At 40.3% G+C, this 15,860-nt stretch overlaps 2 protein-coding genes across 3 annotated transcripts; both read left to right on the top strand.

Annotated features, from left to right (window-relative positions):
• Positions 1–370: 370 nt before the first annotated feature.
• On the top strand, positions 371–7,436 carry parp3 (poly (ADP-ribose) polymerase family, member 3). Of its 2 annotated transcripts, none has more exons than XM_088309758.1 (10): positions 371–598; positions 807–1,030; positions 1,111–1,236; positions 2,147–2,326; positions 2,487–2,625; positions 2,943–3,166; positions 3,256–3,495; positions 3,567–3,744; positions 3,812–3,955; positions 6,160–7,436. In XM_088309758.1, exons 2-10 carry the CDS (start codon positions 845–847, stop codon positions 6,327–6,329), a joined length of 1,587 nt encoding a protein of 528 aa, XP_088165884.1. In that variant the 5' UTR covers positions 371–598; positions 807–844; the 3' UTR covers positions 6,330–7,436. The 2 variants fall into 2 exon arrangements, with proteins under 2 accessions (XP_088165884.1, XP_088165882.1); XM_088309756.1 differs by having other exon boundaries at positions 825–1,030.
• A 600-nt stretch (positions 7,437–8,036) lies between these two features.
• On the top strand, positions 8,037–12,578 carry gpr61l (G protein-coupled receptor 61-like). The gene is made up of 2 exons (XM_088308330.1): positions 8,037–8,408; positions 9,351–12,578. Exon 2 carries the CDS (start codon positions 9,406–9,408, stop codon positions 10,696–10,698), a length of 1,293 nt encoding a protein of 430 aa, XP_088164456.1. The 5' UTR covers positions 8,037–8,408; positions 9,351–9,405; the 3' UTR covers positions 10,699–12,578.
• The last annotated feature ends 3,282 nt before the right edge of the window (positions 12,579–15,860 follow it).

Below are 15,860 nucleotides of genomic sequence, written 5' to 3' on the forward strand. Positions count from 1 at the left end.
TGGAGTGTGGTGCTTGTGGGAAGAACTAAATCTACAGTATACATTTTGAGTATTGTTTCTAAGATAATTCATGCAAAGCTGACTCCGTTTAATATCAATAAAACTATTAGAACAGTTTTAGGATTAAAATCTAGTTCGTATTTGGTGATTTTACATTAATTCCAAGATATTAATCAAGTAAATATCTGCTACAAGCTTCACAAAATAGAAGTTGAAAATTTGATTAATCGCAATTAATAACGGATTTTTTTGTTGTGATTAATTAGTTAAACATTTTAATCGTTTGACAGCAAAGTTCAAACGTTTTCAAATAAAAAGAACACTTCCCGGTTTGCTCGCTAGGTGGCGGTGCAGGCCGACATGTTAGCTTGGTTGCGGTCCCTCAGTGGCGGACTCCTGCCTCTGACAGCAACATGGAGGAGGAAAGCGTGAGAGTCCAGCTCCGCCTCTTCCTGACACACTGACACAAGGAAAACTTCCCGAAATCCCTAAGTCATACCTCCAAGACTGTTCCGTAACTATCAATAATTTCTTTTGTTTTGTGTGTCTTCGTCTCTAACAACGCGTCTTTATTCCCGTGTGTATTGGAAGTTAAAAGGTGAGTTCCGGACGTCTTTACGGCGACGCAGATGCGTTCTGTAAACAGTGTTTAATCCGTACGCTTTTCAGTCACATAGCACGATAAACGAAAATATACTTTATATGTCGTTGCATGTTGCACACACTTCAATGATTTGGTTATGGTTGTACGGGCAGGGCATGTCTTAACATGCCCGGTTATTACGGCTACTTTAGCAACATAGCAGCTGTGTGTGTCCATTCAGCAACTCAAAGAAGCATCATCATGCCACCAAAGAGACGCTCTGCTTCTGCTGCGAAAGCGGGCGGCAAGAAGATGAAAGCAGAACCCGAGCAACCGAAGCCTAAAGATGCATTCACCTCGGCCAAAGAGGCCCTTCTGGCTACAGGGCCACCAAGTAAAGGCAAGAGGAAGGTGGATGACCACTGCTCACTGTCAAACAAGGGAGAGGTAGTCACTCACGTCAAGGCCCAGTCAATAGTTTCATGCAGACACAACGAAGTAAAAAAGGCTGTATTGTTTCCCTCCAGGTGCACGAAGACTATGACTGCATGCTTAATCAGACGAATATTGGACACAACAATAATAAGTTTTATGCCATTCAAGTCATTAAAGCAGTCAACAAGTACTATTCGTGGAACAGATGGGGCAGAGTGGTAAGTTGTGTGAATATTGCCTCTTTGGACAGATAATGATCTCATATTAATTCTATTACTCAAAATTGCGATTGTGATTGAATTTGCGACCCCCGCCTCCATTGCCCTTTCCTTATTTATTTCTCAAAAACAATATTTCAACAAAAAATATCAAATCAATTGGCAAATGAGACATAAATATGAAAGACCATTGTCTTCTACAATCCCAGGTAAAAACATTAAAAAAATAACACCAATATTATCATTTGTCATGAAAAAAAATCGATTGTTCTAAAGAATGTGTTATTATGACAGACCTTTGCTAGTGACGTAAATCCATCAAAAATCAAGTGGAAGTAGCTGCGGAAGATAGAATGACTAAAAACATTTTGAATGTTAAGGCGCGATATGTTAATAAGTCGTTATAAACACTCAGACACCGAGCACCTAAACTTTTGAGTACGTTACTTGTTTTGTGAGTGAATTGTGATTCAATTTTTTGATGACCAGATTGTTAGTTAATCCTTTAACCAGGTAATATTACCTAAAAAGAGAATTAAGTATCTTAACAGCGCAATTTTACATACAGTTTTTGTATGTCATTAATTTGGCTCCCTATGTTAAAAACGTGTTTGAGGCATGTATAGTTTTTACATGGTTCCAAAGTCTTCTTTCGGAGTTAATTAAAAATGATATGTAGAAGCCAAATCAATACAATATTGAGTACTGGATTAAAAATCATAAAATGGACACCACCCGATAGTTGGAGACCGCTCTTGGAATTCAAGACAGTCATTGACTGACTAAAGACGTCAAAGATTGCCTTAATAGCCTTACAGGGGTCTGTGATGATTGTGTTCCCTTCCTAGTTTTGGCTTCTTATTATTTGACACACTAACTGCTAACGGATTCCCTTTTCATCCAACTTCAGGGTGAGGTGGGACAATCCAAACTGAATACGTTTTCAGACGCTGACAGTGCCGTGAAGGACTTTGAAAAAAAGTTTAAAGACAAGACAAGGAACAACTGGAGCGATCGCATGAATTTTGTTTCTTACTCAGGGAAGTATACTTTGATCGAGGTTGATGGAGAAGAGGATGCGGAGGTCAAGGTAATGCTATTCGAAAGATGTGAGGTGGGCTGAATACAAAACGGGGAAACTTGATGATGTCACGGAGCCGTGACAGTTTGCGAGTTTGAAACATTTTTAAACTACGTTGATTATCAGCCTTTCCTAAAAGTTTTTTTTTTCTTCTGCCACATTTTTTTAGGTGGACAGTGTTGATGGAGCAACTGTCAAGGTGACTAAAAACGTCCTACCTTGCACTCTTGATGAGGCTACACAAGCGCTCATCCAGCTGATTTTCAGCAATGACATGTTCAAGGAGGCAATGGAATGTATGAACTTAGGTGGGTGTGACTCAGTGCCGTTTCAGCATGGACCGGTTCAGGCACTTTTCTCAAAGAAGATGCATGACTGAGCCACTCAATGGAACGTTTGTTGGACTGACATTTATTAGAAAACTCCAAAGTCTAGCTTTACCTCCCACTTGTCTTCCGTTCTTTGTCAGCCTTTCATATCTTTCTTCATTTTTTCTTGAAAGTTGTAGAAAGTACAACTACAGAACTAAACATGTTTGCAATTGAATCGAAACTAAAAATATTATGTTTTGCCTTTGTGAAACTTAAAATGATCTCAATATGTGGACTTTTTGTTTGTTGATTAGACATCAAGAAGATGCCTTTGGGGAAACTCAGCAAGCTGCAGATTGCGAAGGGTTTTGAGGTGCTGGAAGAAATTGAAGCGGCCTTGAATCAAAAGAGCAGAAGGCCACTTCTTGAAGAGCTTTCCTCCAAGTTCTTTACAACAATCCCGCATAACTTTGGTCGCACCAGACCGCCGATCATCGACAACAACGACATTGTGGAAAAGAAGAAAGAGATGCTGATGGTAATTTTTCTTTTGATTTGTTTTGTTTTGAAATCTCCAGTGGCACTACTTCAAATGATTTCCTGCCGAATTGTGGAACGCTCCTGCAGGTGCTGGCTGATATTGAGCTGGCGCAGGCCTTGAAATCCGAGACGGAAAAGGCACAGGAAGAGATGATAGAGACCGTTCCTGACCCTCTTGACCAGGACTACAATTCTCTCAAGTGCAAGCTCTCTCTGATGGATAAAAAAACTAAAAATTTCAAAATAATAGAAACATACCTAAAGCAAACACAAGGCTATCAAAAGCCGAAAATTGTCAATGTATGGGAAGTCAACAGACAGAATGAGGTAAGACCCTGACTCTATTTTGGTCTTTATACAAAGCAATAATGATCAAATGTAATCACTGCACGTCGTAGGGGGAGCGATTTCAAGAGAATGAAGCACTGGAGAACCGCCGTCTGCTGTGGCATGGCACAAACATTGCCGTCGTGGCCGCGATACTTAAGAGCGGCCTGAGGATTATGCCCCATTCAGGGGGCCGTGTTGGTCGCGGTATCTATTTTGCGTCGGAAAACTACAAGTCTGCATGTTATGGTAAGGCAAAATAAACATCTGAAGTCATGGCAACGGTCACAAAAATGGTTTTCATTCTCATTTCCAGTGCGCAGGTCTAAAAATACTGGCGTGATGTTTTTGAGTGAAGTGGCCCTTGGGCGAGAACATACCATCACCATCGACAACGCTTCCTTGAGAAAGGCCCCTGCTGGATATGATTCTGTAGTAGCACGAGGTCAAGTGGAACCAGGTACTTCAGTAACATCACAAGTTTATGATCACTTCTGTGTCGTGGCAGTTAGCGGTTGAAAAAGTGTACGGTGTAATATATATTAGCGGGAAATTAAAACACAAATGAAAACACATAAACGATCAATAGAAAAACAGTAAACGGCAGCAATCTACTTTTGAGTCGAAAGCTAAAGAATAAAAATGTCTTCCATTGAGTTTTCAAAGCGTACAGAGATGGGACTTGTTGGGTTTAGTTGGAGGCGCCTGAGGGAGGTCTGCTTTGCAGTAGGGCTAGGCGATAAACCGAAAATGTACCGTTACCGAAATGTATTAGAATGACCGACATCATTTTGCCCATGTCGGTAAATTCGGTGTCTAAAAAAGAAAAAGAAAAGTCTTTTCTGTCTGCGGCGATGTTCATGCCTCTTTAAGACGGCTACAGCGCATGAGTCACGTGACTACATGCGCTGTAGAAGAATGTAAACAGAAGACGCGTTCGTAGCTGGCGATTCAAATCCTGAAGCGGCTGACACGGCTGCAGACGAAGTAACGTTAGTTAAAATTGTTCCTGTCGCGCTTGTCCCGAAAAGAAATTGGACATCTGTCGTTTGGAAATGTTTCGGGTTCCATAAAGACGATGTTTGAGCAAAAGAACATGAACTACAAAGTGCGTCGTAAGCACCTGAAACCTTTTCTTTTTCACCACTCACAACACAACCATGCTGTTGACTTGGAGCTTGTGCTAAAAGTTCAAAGTGAGAAGCAAGGTTGGACAAGTGACAACAGCCCACTAACGGAGGCGACACCATACGAGAGAACGTCTCAGTGGTGGACGCGATAGCCGAGCACATAGCTAAAGATAGAGCTCCTCTAGCTACAGTGGAGCGCACAGGATTTAAAGGCCTCATGAACGTAGCCGACAAGAGGTATGAAAATATTTGCCGCAAACAGCACTTCCCGATATGGACAACATCGGGACGGGAGCTTAGACATGTCAAGCATTTTGCATCCACATCCGACTTGTGGTCGAGTCGCAACATGGATCCCTGTTTGAGCCTGACTGTGCATTACATAGACGACAAGTGGCGACTGCGCACCGGAGTACTCGAGACGGCACATTTCCCTGATGAAGCACACGCGTTTATTTGGCATTGGCCTTCCATTGACATTTTTTTCATTTTATTTAGCATTTTGTTTACAGGCGACTAGCGCCTTTGCACATGGCATTATTTATATTGTTTACAAGATACCTTTACACAAATCTAGCCCTTTGCAAATGGCATTACAGCATCTCGGCACAATATATTTACATGAAAAGATTTTGTGAGAGGTACCCTTTTTCTCCGGTTCTTTGTGACATTGTTTAAGTCATGCAAAGCATGCTATTTTGAATGTTTATTCAAATGATTTTTGTACTTCTATTTTTCATTGAAAGTAATGTGTACCAGTTGGTCAATAAAAAAAGCAATTAATATGCATTTCCTGCATTTATTTTGATTTTGGTCCTCAGGGGGAATTTATCGTTATCGAGGTAAAATTGCCCAATTTATCGCGATATTGCTTTTAGGTCATATCGCCCAGCCCTCCTTTGCAGTAATCTAGCCTGGATGTAACGAATTCTGGGTTACTGTTTCTGAGTGCAGGTGGGAAAGAAAGGACTTTACTTTAACCAGCTGCCTTGGATCGAACAACAGTACTGATTTGTCGATCTAATTAAGGGGCAGAAGTCAACAGAGTTGGAAGTAGAAGGGCCCCTGGGACCGAACACCATAACTTCTGTCTTCTATTCGTTGAAATTCAAGAAAATAAGTGACATCCAGATTTTGATTTCCTCTAGACAGGCCAAAAGTGGTCTCGAGGAAAAAGCGTCTTTTTTTTGCTCAGCGGGACATAAATCTGAATGTCATTTCATGTCAATGGAAGGAAATTTGATTTTTTCGTAAAATGGAACCTAGCGGCTGCAAGTATCACGAAAACAGCTAGGGTCCCAAAACAGAACCTTGTGGGACACCATACGACAAAGGGGCAGAGCGGGACTCAGAGCGACCAAACACAAAAGGTCAAACGCTGCAGTTATATTTCGACTTTTAATTTGCCTCATTTGTCTTGAAGTAACCGCACTGTAATTCTGATATTGTGAAATCTCTTAAAACATGTACAATGTAGTGCAATCCAAGAAGAAGAAGAATTCAACAGTTTGTACTGAAAACTTTGTGTTTTCAGATCCCTCTAAAGACGTCTTCATCACTCTTGAGGACAAAGAGGTGGCTGTCCCACAGGGTAAGCCGATAAAGCAGTCTCAGTACTCTGAAAGCCACTTCAGCAACAGTGAATATCTCATCTACAAAGAGAGTCAGTGTCGCCTGCGCTACCTGCTTGAGCTCAATATGTAACGCCGGGTAAAGGCGTTTCCTTAAAAAGAGAAGACATGCCACTTTATTCCTGGCTTTGCCGTGTTCCTCACACTTCTATATTCTTGCAGTTAATCTATCGTTAATGAGTGTGAAGGATTGCACTTTAGTTAACATGCAGACATGCACACACCCAAGTGACAAATCCCAATATGAATTGTCCCTTGTTTTGCATCCCTGTAAATGAATTTTGCAGGTGTACCTAATGTTATGGCCGGTGACTGTAGGCGATTTTGCTTGATGCCTTAAATAATTTTGTGATCGCTGCTTATGCTTTCTAATGCATCATTTGATGCGCATTCTGGTTGCGAAGCCTTTCTGAATGCATGTCTCGGCAATGTTGAAAATGCTCTCAATTCTAAACAGTAGAATGTTATAATTCTCCCGTAATTATAGAAGTAAATGTTTACAGGAGGGCACACTTTAAAGTGCAATTTTACTTGTCATCATAAAGAACTGTCTATCTTCCAACTGTTAAAGGAAGTGCTTCTGTTATGCAAAGCAATATGTAAGTGGGAAATATTTTAGGTAGATTCCTTGCCTTGATTGTCTTCATGAAATCTTTCAAATACAGTGGAACCTACAAAGTCGAACGCACCAGAAGTGATTCTCTGCTAATATTAGTGCAATCATCTCAATTGCAAAGACAAATGTATTTTACCAAGAAGATATTTATGTAAACAGCTTGTAGCTGCAAGTATGACTAATGACTTGAGAATGGCCGGAGAAGCTTGACAACATTTTTCTACTGCTCATTATGCACCAAAATTTGTGTTGTCAGTCCTTTTACTTAAATTGTTTTAATTTAATTTCTTTATACGATTATGACCATGAAGAATGTTAGAATGCTTAAATAAAGCATTACTTTGTAAAGTTCTTAATATTTTATCATTAGCGGCAATGAATTGACTTTAGATCATTTCCTATGGGAATCAATGTTTTGACACTGGTTTTCTCAACCAATGTCACAGACCAGGTTTTGTCCGACTTTGGAGGTTCCTGCAGCACTACGGGGTGTTTGTAGAATGACCAACACGCTGTGATGTGATTTGCACTATGATAAAACCAATAAATGTATGTCGCGCTTAACTCCTTGTGTTTAATTTGTATTCCTACCTCATTACTTAGAAACTCCTGGATATGAAATTGTACATCGTCAAAGAGAGCAAGCCATTTTCAAAACTTCATTTTTTTTTTTTGAATAACATACTGATGCGGGCACTGACCTATGGTATCGATTTATGAAAAATATAAAAATGGATCCAATTTTTACATAGTACCATATTTTTCTGTTTATAAGGTGCAGTTTCAACAAACAGGTCTATTTTCCAAACAGTTTCACATATATGACGCACAGGATTATAAGGCGCATTACTGCACATTTAGGGACAAACCAGGACAACAAAGTAGCCAAACTCCATTCCACATAAGGCGCGCCTGATTATAAGTCTCACTGTTGATTTTGTTTTTTTTGTTTTTTAGAAAATGAAAGCATTCTAAGTGCACCTTAGACCTGACACCAATGCTGCTGATTCCAATGTTGGGAGTCTTGTCTTAATTTGGTGGGAAGTAGGACCCAGGGATGACTGGACTTTGCTGGGGACAGTGGAGTGTGTGTCAGTTTGAGGGAAGGAGGGGGGGGGGGCAGGACACACACACACACACACACACACAATACAATGTGTGACACTCCGTGCCATACACAGCACGAGTCATGAATGTCAGCCCGACTGGAGCAAAGCTGTGAAGAGGGACGAGGCATCATTTTTCATCTTAAATAAAATAACACGATGATGTGACAGTCACAATGGAGTCAGAGATCAGCTACTGCTTAATTGGAAATTCACACCTATGAAGGTTTGGACCTCCAGAGCCTGTCTGGGAGAACTCAACCTGTTGCATTGTGTCAGCCACATGCAAGCGCGTAGATCTTCACCAAGCTGAACAATTTATACTGCACAAGGAATGATGGAGCTTGATTGTCCTCTGCAGTCGTGGAATTTTAATGTGCCAAGTTGTCTAATTTTCAACTGAGCTACGAGAGCACTCAGAAGATCATGGGTGGGTATTAGCAAATGCTATGAAGAATATTAATTATGTTTAGTGCGATTCATCATCTAACTTCTTAAAGTCAAATGGTGCATTTCGAATTCCTAGAAGAAACTTGTGGAATAACCTAATAATGATTTATTATTATGATAAATGTTACCAACACTTTGCAAGAGAACGGAGCAGAGCATAATCGTTCAATTTCTACACGTGAAGAAGTGACATAACAGCTCAGATGCAAATCATTATAGCCTTTGCAAATATTAACACTTCTGTGGAGTGTCAAATTTTGCTACATCAGAGAAGTGATGATTTAGAAACTATTTCCATTTAAATGCAGTGCAGTTGTATGTAATACAGATGGCAATATTGATATATCACTGCAAAATACAACCGCAATATGAATTGTACTTCTCTGACAGATACAGATTTGGATACAAATGTGAATTTAGATATTCAAACAAGTGTTCACGTTTTTGGCAGTCAGCCGTTCTGTTGCCCAGTTCAGGCAGTGACCGAACAAAAAAAAAATAAACAACCCCCGTTTTGTAAAATGCATTACTGCCACCTGCAGGACTGGAGTGGCATGATCTTGTCTGACATCACTTTCACAGCAATTTCAGAAATGCCTCAGACACATTGAGGAATTCTGAACTCGAAACTATAACTACTTAAGTCCTTTCTATGTAAATTCACCTTGTAAGTCACTCAAAGTATATTGCTAAACACTTAGGTAGTGGGTGAGTTGGAATTTTGTGTCTCTGTGTGTATGATTCCTGGGGACTAAATCCAGGATGCAGTCTGACTTTTTACCAGAGCAAGTTCAAGCTTTCTTTGTCACTGAACATGATTAACGGTAGAAAGAGGATGGATGGCTCGCTTAGAGCTCATGCGTAGCCAATGAAGTCTGCTGAGTGTATTAATTATTAATTCATTTCTGTTTCCTGATCTCAGGACATCCAGTCATAAAGACATCCCCAATACAAACGGATCAAGTTATGGAAGAATAATGGCCGCGATGTTTGATCCCATGATTTCCTCTGTCTCAAATCAGCCGGAGCCAAATCTTACAACTGTCCCATGGGAACAACATCCAACAGTTCCTTCCAATGTGGGCGTGGTCACAAGCTCCCAGTCGCAGCTCAAAGACCTTTTTGGCTTGTTCTGCATGGTGACGCTGAACCTTATCGCTTTGTTGGCCAACATTGGAGTAATGGTGGCCATCGCTCGTGCCCCACACCTGAAGAGGTTCGCTTTTGTGTGTCACCTTTGCGCCGTTGACCTGCTGTGCGCCGTTCTCCTCATGCCCTTGGGGATCATATCCAGCTCGCCCTTTTTCGGTACAGTGGTGTTCACCGTTCTCGAATGTCAGGTTTACCTCTTCCTCAATGTATTTCTCATCTGTTTATCCATTCTCACCATCACGGCCATCAGTGTGGAGCGGTACTTTTACATTGTGCACCCAATGCGATATGAAGTCAAGATGACGATCAATGTAGCCATCGGTGTCATGCTTCTAATCTGGGTCAAGTCGGTTCTCTTGGCTTTGTTCACTCTGTTCGGATGGCCGGCATACGGACACCAAAGCTCAATCGCTGCAGCTCATTGCTCTCTCCATGCGAGCCACAGCCGCCTCAGAGGAGTATTTGCCATGCTCTACAGTGTTCTCTGTTTCCTGGTCCCTTCAGTGATCATCTTTGCCGTTTACTGCGCCGTGTACAAGGTCGCCCGTTCGGCTGCCTTGCAACAAGTCCCCGCCGTTTCAACGTGGGCCAGTGCAAACCCGGAGAAGCATCGGTCCGACTCTATCGACAGCCAGACCACCGTGATCAACACCAACCGCTCTCTGCCCCACAGACTTTCCCCACAGAGGGCGTTCAGCGGAGGCAAGGCAGCCCTCACCTTGGTCTTCATTGTGGGCCAGTTCTTGATTTGTTGGCTACCCTACTTCATCTTCCACCTGCAAATGTCTCTAACTGGCTCCATGCACAGCCCGGGAGACTTAGAAGAGGCGGTCAACTGGCTCGCCTTCTCCTCATTCGCAGTGAACCCTTTCTTCTACGGTTTGCTCAACAGGCAGATCAGAGAGGAGCTGGTCAAGTTTCGTCGCTGCTGCCTGACCCAGCCTGTGGATTTTGGGGTTTCCAGCCATGAGGGCTCCTTGCAGGAGAACTTCCTTCAGTTCATCCAGAGAACCAGCAGCACAGCTGAAACCCGCTCCAGCTGTGGCAAGACCAGTCCCAGGAACACTATGGACCACAGGGTTAAGATCCCTGGACAAATTCCAGAAGATCACACTTAAACCATATTCGACTCACATCCTAATTTATGAATCAAACATTTTTCTTAAGTCTGCCTTTTGTTGTTTAATTGCAGTACTATATTCCGGGTGGTCTTTCCCTTTTGGCCAGGGTCCTTTGGCTATAACAAACTCTTTTATGGTTGTGATAAACTTTTTCCCCCACGAACCCTTTTTAAAGAATTGTGGGGCATCTACCACTTTTCCACTGGACATTACCAGCTCTGCTCTACTCTGCTCACCACATTGTGCCATACAGAAAAGAAAGGACAGAAAATTATGCCAGCAATGCAAAACAAAGTTTTATTACTCTCAAAACACTACAAGGTTTCTGAGTTTATTTATACACATTTCAACCCAAATGCCATCTACTGGATGTGGTGGGGTACTGCAAAATATTTGTACAAATGTATTTCTCGTGTTACGTTTCGAGTTCAACTCTTGTCTTCTATGTTATATGGCCCAATAATTGACAGTAATGTTCTTTTTGGAAAAAAAAATCAGCTTGAAGTGTCATTCTTTTTACATCCATCATTGAAGACTTATTAATTGAGCTTTGTAAAGTACTGGCTGTTAATGTTGCCCCGTACTGGTGTAACTTGATAAGCAGTAGCATAGTTCGACTCCCGCATATCAATAATTTGTCTCATCGCACTGCAAAAACAGAGTGCGCTCCGCCGTGTGAGGAGCTCTCATGAATCTGAGGGACAATAACCTCACAGTTCCTGTGTGCAGCAGATATGCTGATAGACGCTGAATGTCATCTACCTCGGTCGTCATGGCAATTGAGTGAGCCAGTGACTCACATAGCAACAAGAACCGTTCGCTTGGATGTATGCGTTAGATCCTGGTTGATGTCCGCCTATTCTTGGTTTGCATGCATGACTGGGTGTACCCTATATGCTCCGATTGTCTTCATCAATGTGAAAATGGTCTAAGTGTAGGCAGGAAAGAGTCAAGTTTATTAGATAAGACGAACGTATACAGTGACGGAGTGATGGTGAATAAATCATGGAAATCATTAGAGGACACTGATAATGCTCTTGGAGTGCCAACAAAGTGCTCTTTTATGGCCGCCACTGTTTGTATTAGCCTTTCATAAAAGGAAGACAGAATGTTGTGTTCACAACAGATAATGTCAAACACAAGATTCTACTTCACCAAGATTGACAAATCTTTTATGTAATATTGTCTTTTCCACAACAAGCTGAGATGCTATTTTTTATTTCATTTATTCATTCAGACCTAATCATAATTTTGGACCCTAGCCATAAACACCAAATACCATCATCCCAATTCCAATTTGTAACTCCAATTTTTAACACTGACACCTAAACCTAAACCCTAAAAATAATCCATAACTCCTAATGCTTAGGTCCAACCCGAACCGAAACGGCCAACTCTAATTTTGACACAACTATCATTCCAACTACAACAGCACAACAAAACACTAGCCTGACCTTCAGCCCAAGGCAAACGTTAATCCCAAACCTGATACGAACCCAAAACTGCAACATGTATAGTACCTCTCAAGACAAACTCTACCCCCCCCCTCCCTGAAATGTTCCCCCTCAAATTAAATCATCAAACAAAACAAGTTAAATTAAACCTTTCTGTGCCAATCTGTGGCTTTAATCACCACAAAAATTGTCCTAAAATAGGGGGGTGGATTTTAGTGTTGACATTTTTTTACACACAGACTATAAGTGGCAAAGTTAAGACCAATCAAGTGTCCTTTTAAATCCTGAGCGGGCATATCAGACATTTTTATGGGCAAAAGCATTATACAAAATAAATGAAGATGAAGTTCTATTTCACATTTTTTTTGTTCGTTTTTTTTTTTTTTAATCTGATCTGAAAAACGATTTGATCCGTGACGTAAAAACTGTCACTTCATTCCAAATTATGTGTGTTTGTACGGCCAACTCACTATACTGTAAACTAAACAATACTACCTTCAATTTTAAATGTTACTTTACCCTTTGATATACTGTTTATGAAAATGGACTCAAAAGAATTGTCGGTGGAAAATACTGTTGACGATATCCCAAATTGATATTTAAAACAACGCCCACCAGAGGTCACTATATACCATGAAAACAACTCTTCCTATATGGCCTGCCTCTGACTTTGTTATGAACAGTATTTCTATTTTTTAAACTTAATTTTCAAACTATGCATGCGACTTGTATATATTTTCCAGCTACAAACCGTTAAATTGAAGTTGCAAACACATCAGCCGTGGTGTAGTTACACTTTGTCCACTAGACGTCAGTACATTTGGAGGTGGAACCTATAATGAAGACACTAGACATGTACATATGAATTCACCAGTACGATCATAAAAACAAAAACGCAAATGAGTTAAAGAAAGTTAAAGACAATTAGAGCCTTTTAATGCTCGCCTCAATAACGTAAGTGGCATTTACCAGAATCTATCAAAATTACTTAATCTGTGCATCCAAGAAAACTCAATGCAGCTCTGCTTACCTTTTTGGCTTTGAAATTGGAGATGTGGGTATTTGTGCTTGATAGTGCCTCCGGTTGATAGCGTCTCACATTGTGTAGTCTGGTCATCGGTCTCTGTGGCTTGAAAGTGGCTCTGGATCTTCAACCAGCCTAGATTGTCATACGAACGGAGGAATTTACATTAATATGTTATACTGTTATGTAACAATTGGCCAGCAGTGCAAAATGGCTCACTTAAACTACTTTTCAGATAAATAAATGACATTTTCCATAATGTGTCCTCTTGAAATCATCCCCTTGCAGATGCTTTTTATGGCTTCACATCTTTCAGGCTTGGTATTGTGTATCATTTAATTCATAATTAGTAGAAGTTCCACCTTTTCACAAACTTTGTTGCACAATTTAGTATGACAACCCGACCAGAGTAGTTGAAGGACTTTTTTTGTAATTATTGATGGCTCGTGCTGTGTGGCCAATTCTCAAGCAGGGTTTAATGAGACATTCCTTGGCGAATGTCTTGGGGGACATGCATGTTTAACTTAATCAAAGCACAGTTACGATATTGCGGCTGGAGCTATGCATGAGCAGTCTGGTACGTTCCACCTGAGTGATAAGCACCGGTGGTTGCCCTCCATATGCTGGACATGAATGGTTGGCGGTATAATGTGGTCATACAGACAAACTACTTCTATCTGCAGTAATACGAATTGATTTTTTTTTGCTGAGGATAAAGAATATATGTCTGAGTATTGTTATATATTCTGTCTCTGTGGTGTAAAGATTAAGAGGGGTGCGTTGAGAAAGACTGCCCTACACACATGGTAGGGCTTGCGTTCTCATTTATCAATTGTATCATCATATCTTTGTATGAATCTTGAAGATGAATTATGATAACAAACGTCTCCTACGTGATCTGCGAATTATTTGAAAGAAAAATGATATTCATCCATTCATTCGATGCATTTGCATCGAGTGCACACTACTGACCCCAGGTGGACGAAATTATGCATGCATGTGGCTCAACTGGTGGACATCTCAGCACAGGCAGCTGCTGAAATTTCAGTTTCATTCTATTATAGCATGTGATTCGTTCATAATTAATACGGAACAGGAATTCAACTGTAAAGAGAATGTTTATAAATATCCCGGCCTCATTATGCCGACGTATTGTTTACAGTGATTTCCCAAGCGAGTTCTCTGTCTGACTTTCTTCTCTGAAAGTGTCAATCAAAACGGAGCCTTATTATCTTTACGGAGGCCATTTTTGTTCAGCTCTTGTACTTGATCTGTCGTTGTATTTGCACGTGTGTGTATTCCAAAAAGGCTGCATTTCATGGGAAAAGAAAAATGATTAGAGTACAAACAGGATTAGTCACACAGACTTTGATGTTTATTTGTGGCCCTCGATCAACGAGGTCAATCATAACGTGCACGGATTTTTGTCATCAAACAAACAAACAGTCATCCATCCATTTGTTACAGAATAGCTCCTGATGATCCTATGTGTGCGCCATGATGGTTCACTTGTGGTAAAAGCTCAGAAAAAGGTTTCTGTGACGCTAATTATAAAAAAGTTGGAACGATTTGGTTGTGTGTTGCAGTTACTATATTGCGTTCAATAATAATAAGTTAATAAGGACAGCAGCGTCTTGTTGAGGGAAGGGGATATTCCTGTTGCCATGGTGATGGCTTGACTGATGACATCACTCCAGAGCTGGCCCGACCATAATGAGTGCGATTGCATACACAAATGCCTCTATTGGCAAATTCCAAATGCTTACAAAAGAAATCCAATACAGTTTTTACGGGTTTGTTAGTTTTTATTCTTTGAAATATGCTTCATTGATTAAAATGTTTTAAATTAGTTTTAATATTGGTTTTAGTTTTTTTATATGGTGTATTTGTGGAGTGCGAGAAAAAAAAAGTAATTAAATATTTTGTCATAAAATGAAGTAGGCTAATACAAAAATGAAGGACATTTTCACGATAATTTATTTTAGTTAGTTTTGTAAATTTGGAATGTATTTTCTTTATATAAAAATTAGTTTTTGATTTAATTTCTTCAATAGAATTTTTTTTTCAGCTTTAGTTTTTGTAATTAGTTTTCGTTAACTATACTTTTCTTGGTTGAATACCCCTGTACAGTGGAACATCTTAGGTAATTGAAAATAAACATGAAAGTTGAAATTGATTGATGAATACTTAGATTTTTTTTTTTTTTAATGTAAAATGTAGTTTCAGTCATCTGTGTTTTTTAAATCACCCCCGTTAACTATCGGAACCTTGCTGTAAACTGAGAGTCGCAATAAAAAGCTTGAAGATTCTTTTTATTTTTATTAATAATAAGAAAAAGTTTGTCATTATCTGCCAAATTGCAAGTTGCCATAAAGTGAGTTGAGTTCACTGCCACCGTGCTATAACTCAAATTTACTCACAGGTCAAAACTAAAAAATCCACAACTCGTATCTCAACAAGCGGCACCATTATATTGCCAGCACCTCCTCGTCTCTCCATCCCGCTGTGACAGTGACAACCCTCCTACCTCCCTCACACTTTATTTTCCTGATGCTTTGCATGCTTTATGCAAGGGAAAGATGTAAATAAACACGTCAGAGTCTTTGAACTTGTCTCGACTCACGCCTACATTCACGTTGCAAATGACAGTTTGGTACAAAGCATCAAAACATGCTGGGAAG

Source organism: Idiotropiscis lumnitzeri, chromosome 11, assembly GCF_059441095.1.
Source record: "Idiotropiscis lumnitzeri isolate Australia: NSW breed Sydney's pygmy pipehorse chromosome 11, RoL_Ilum_1.0, whole genome shotgun sequence".
NCBI lineage: Eukaryota > Metazoa > Chordata > Actinopteri > Syngnathiformes > Syngnathidae > Idiotropiscis > Idiotropiscis lumnitzeri.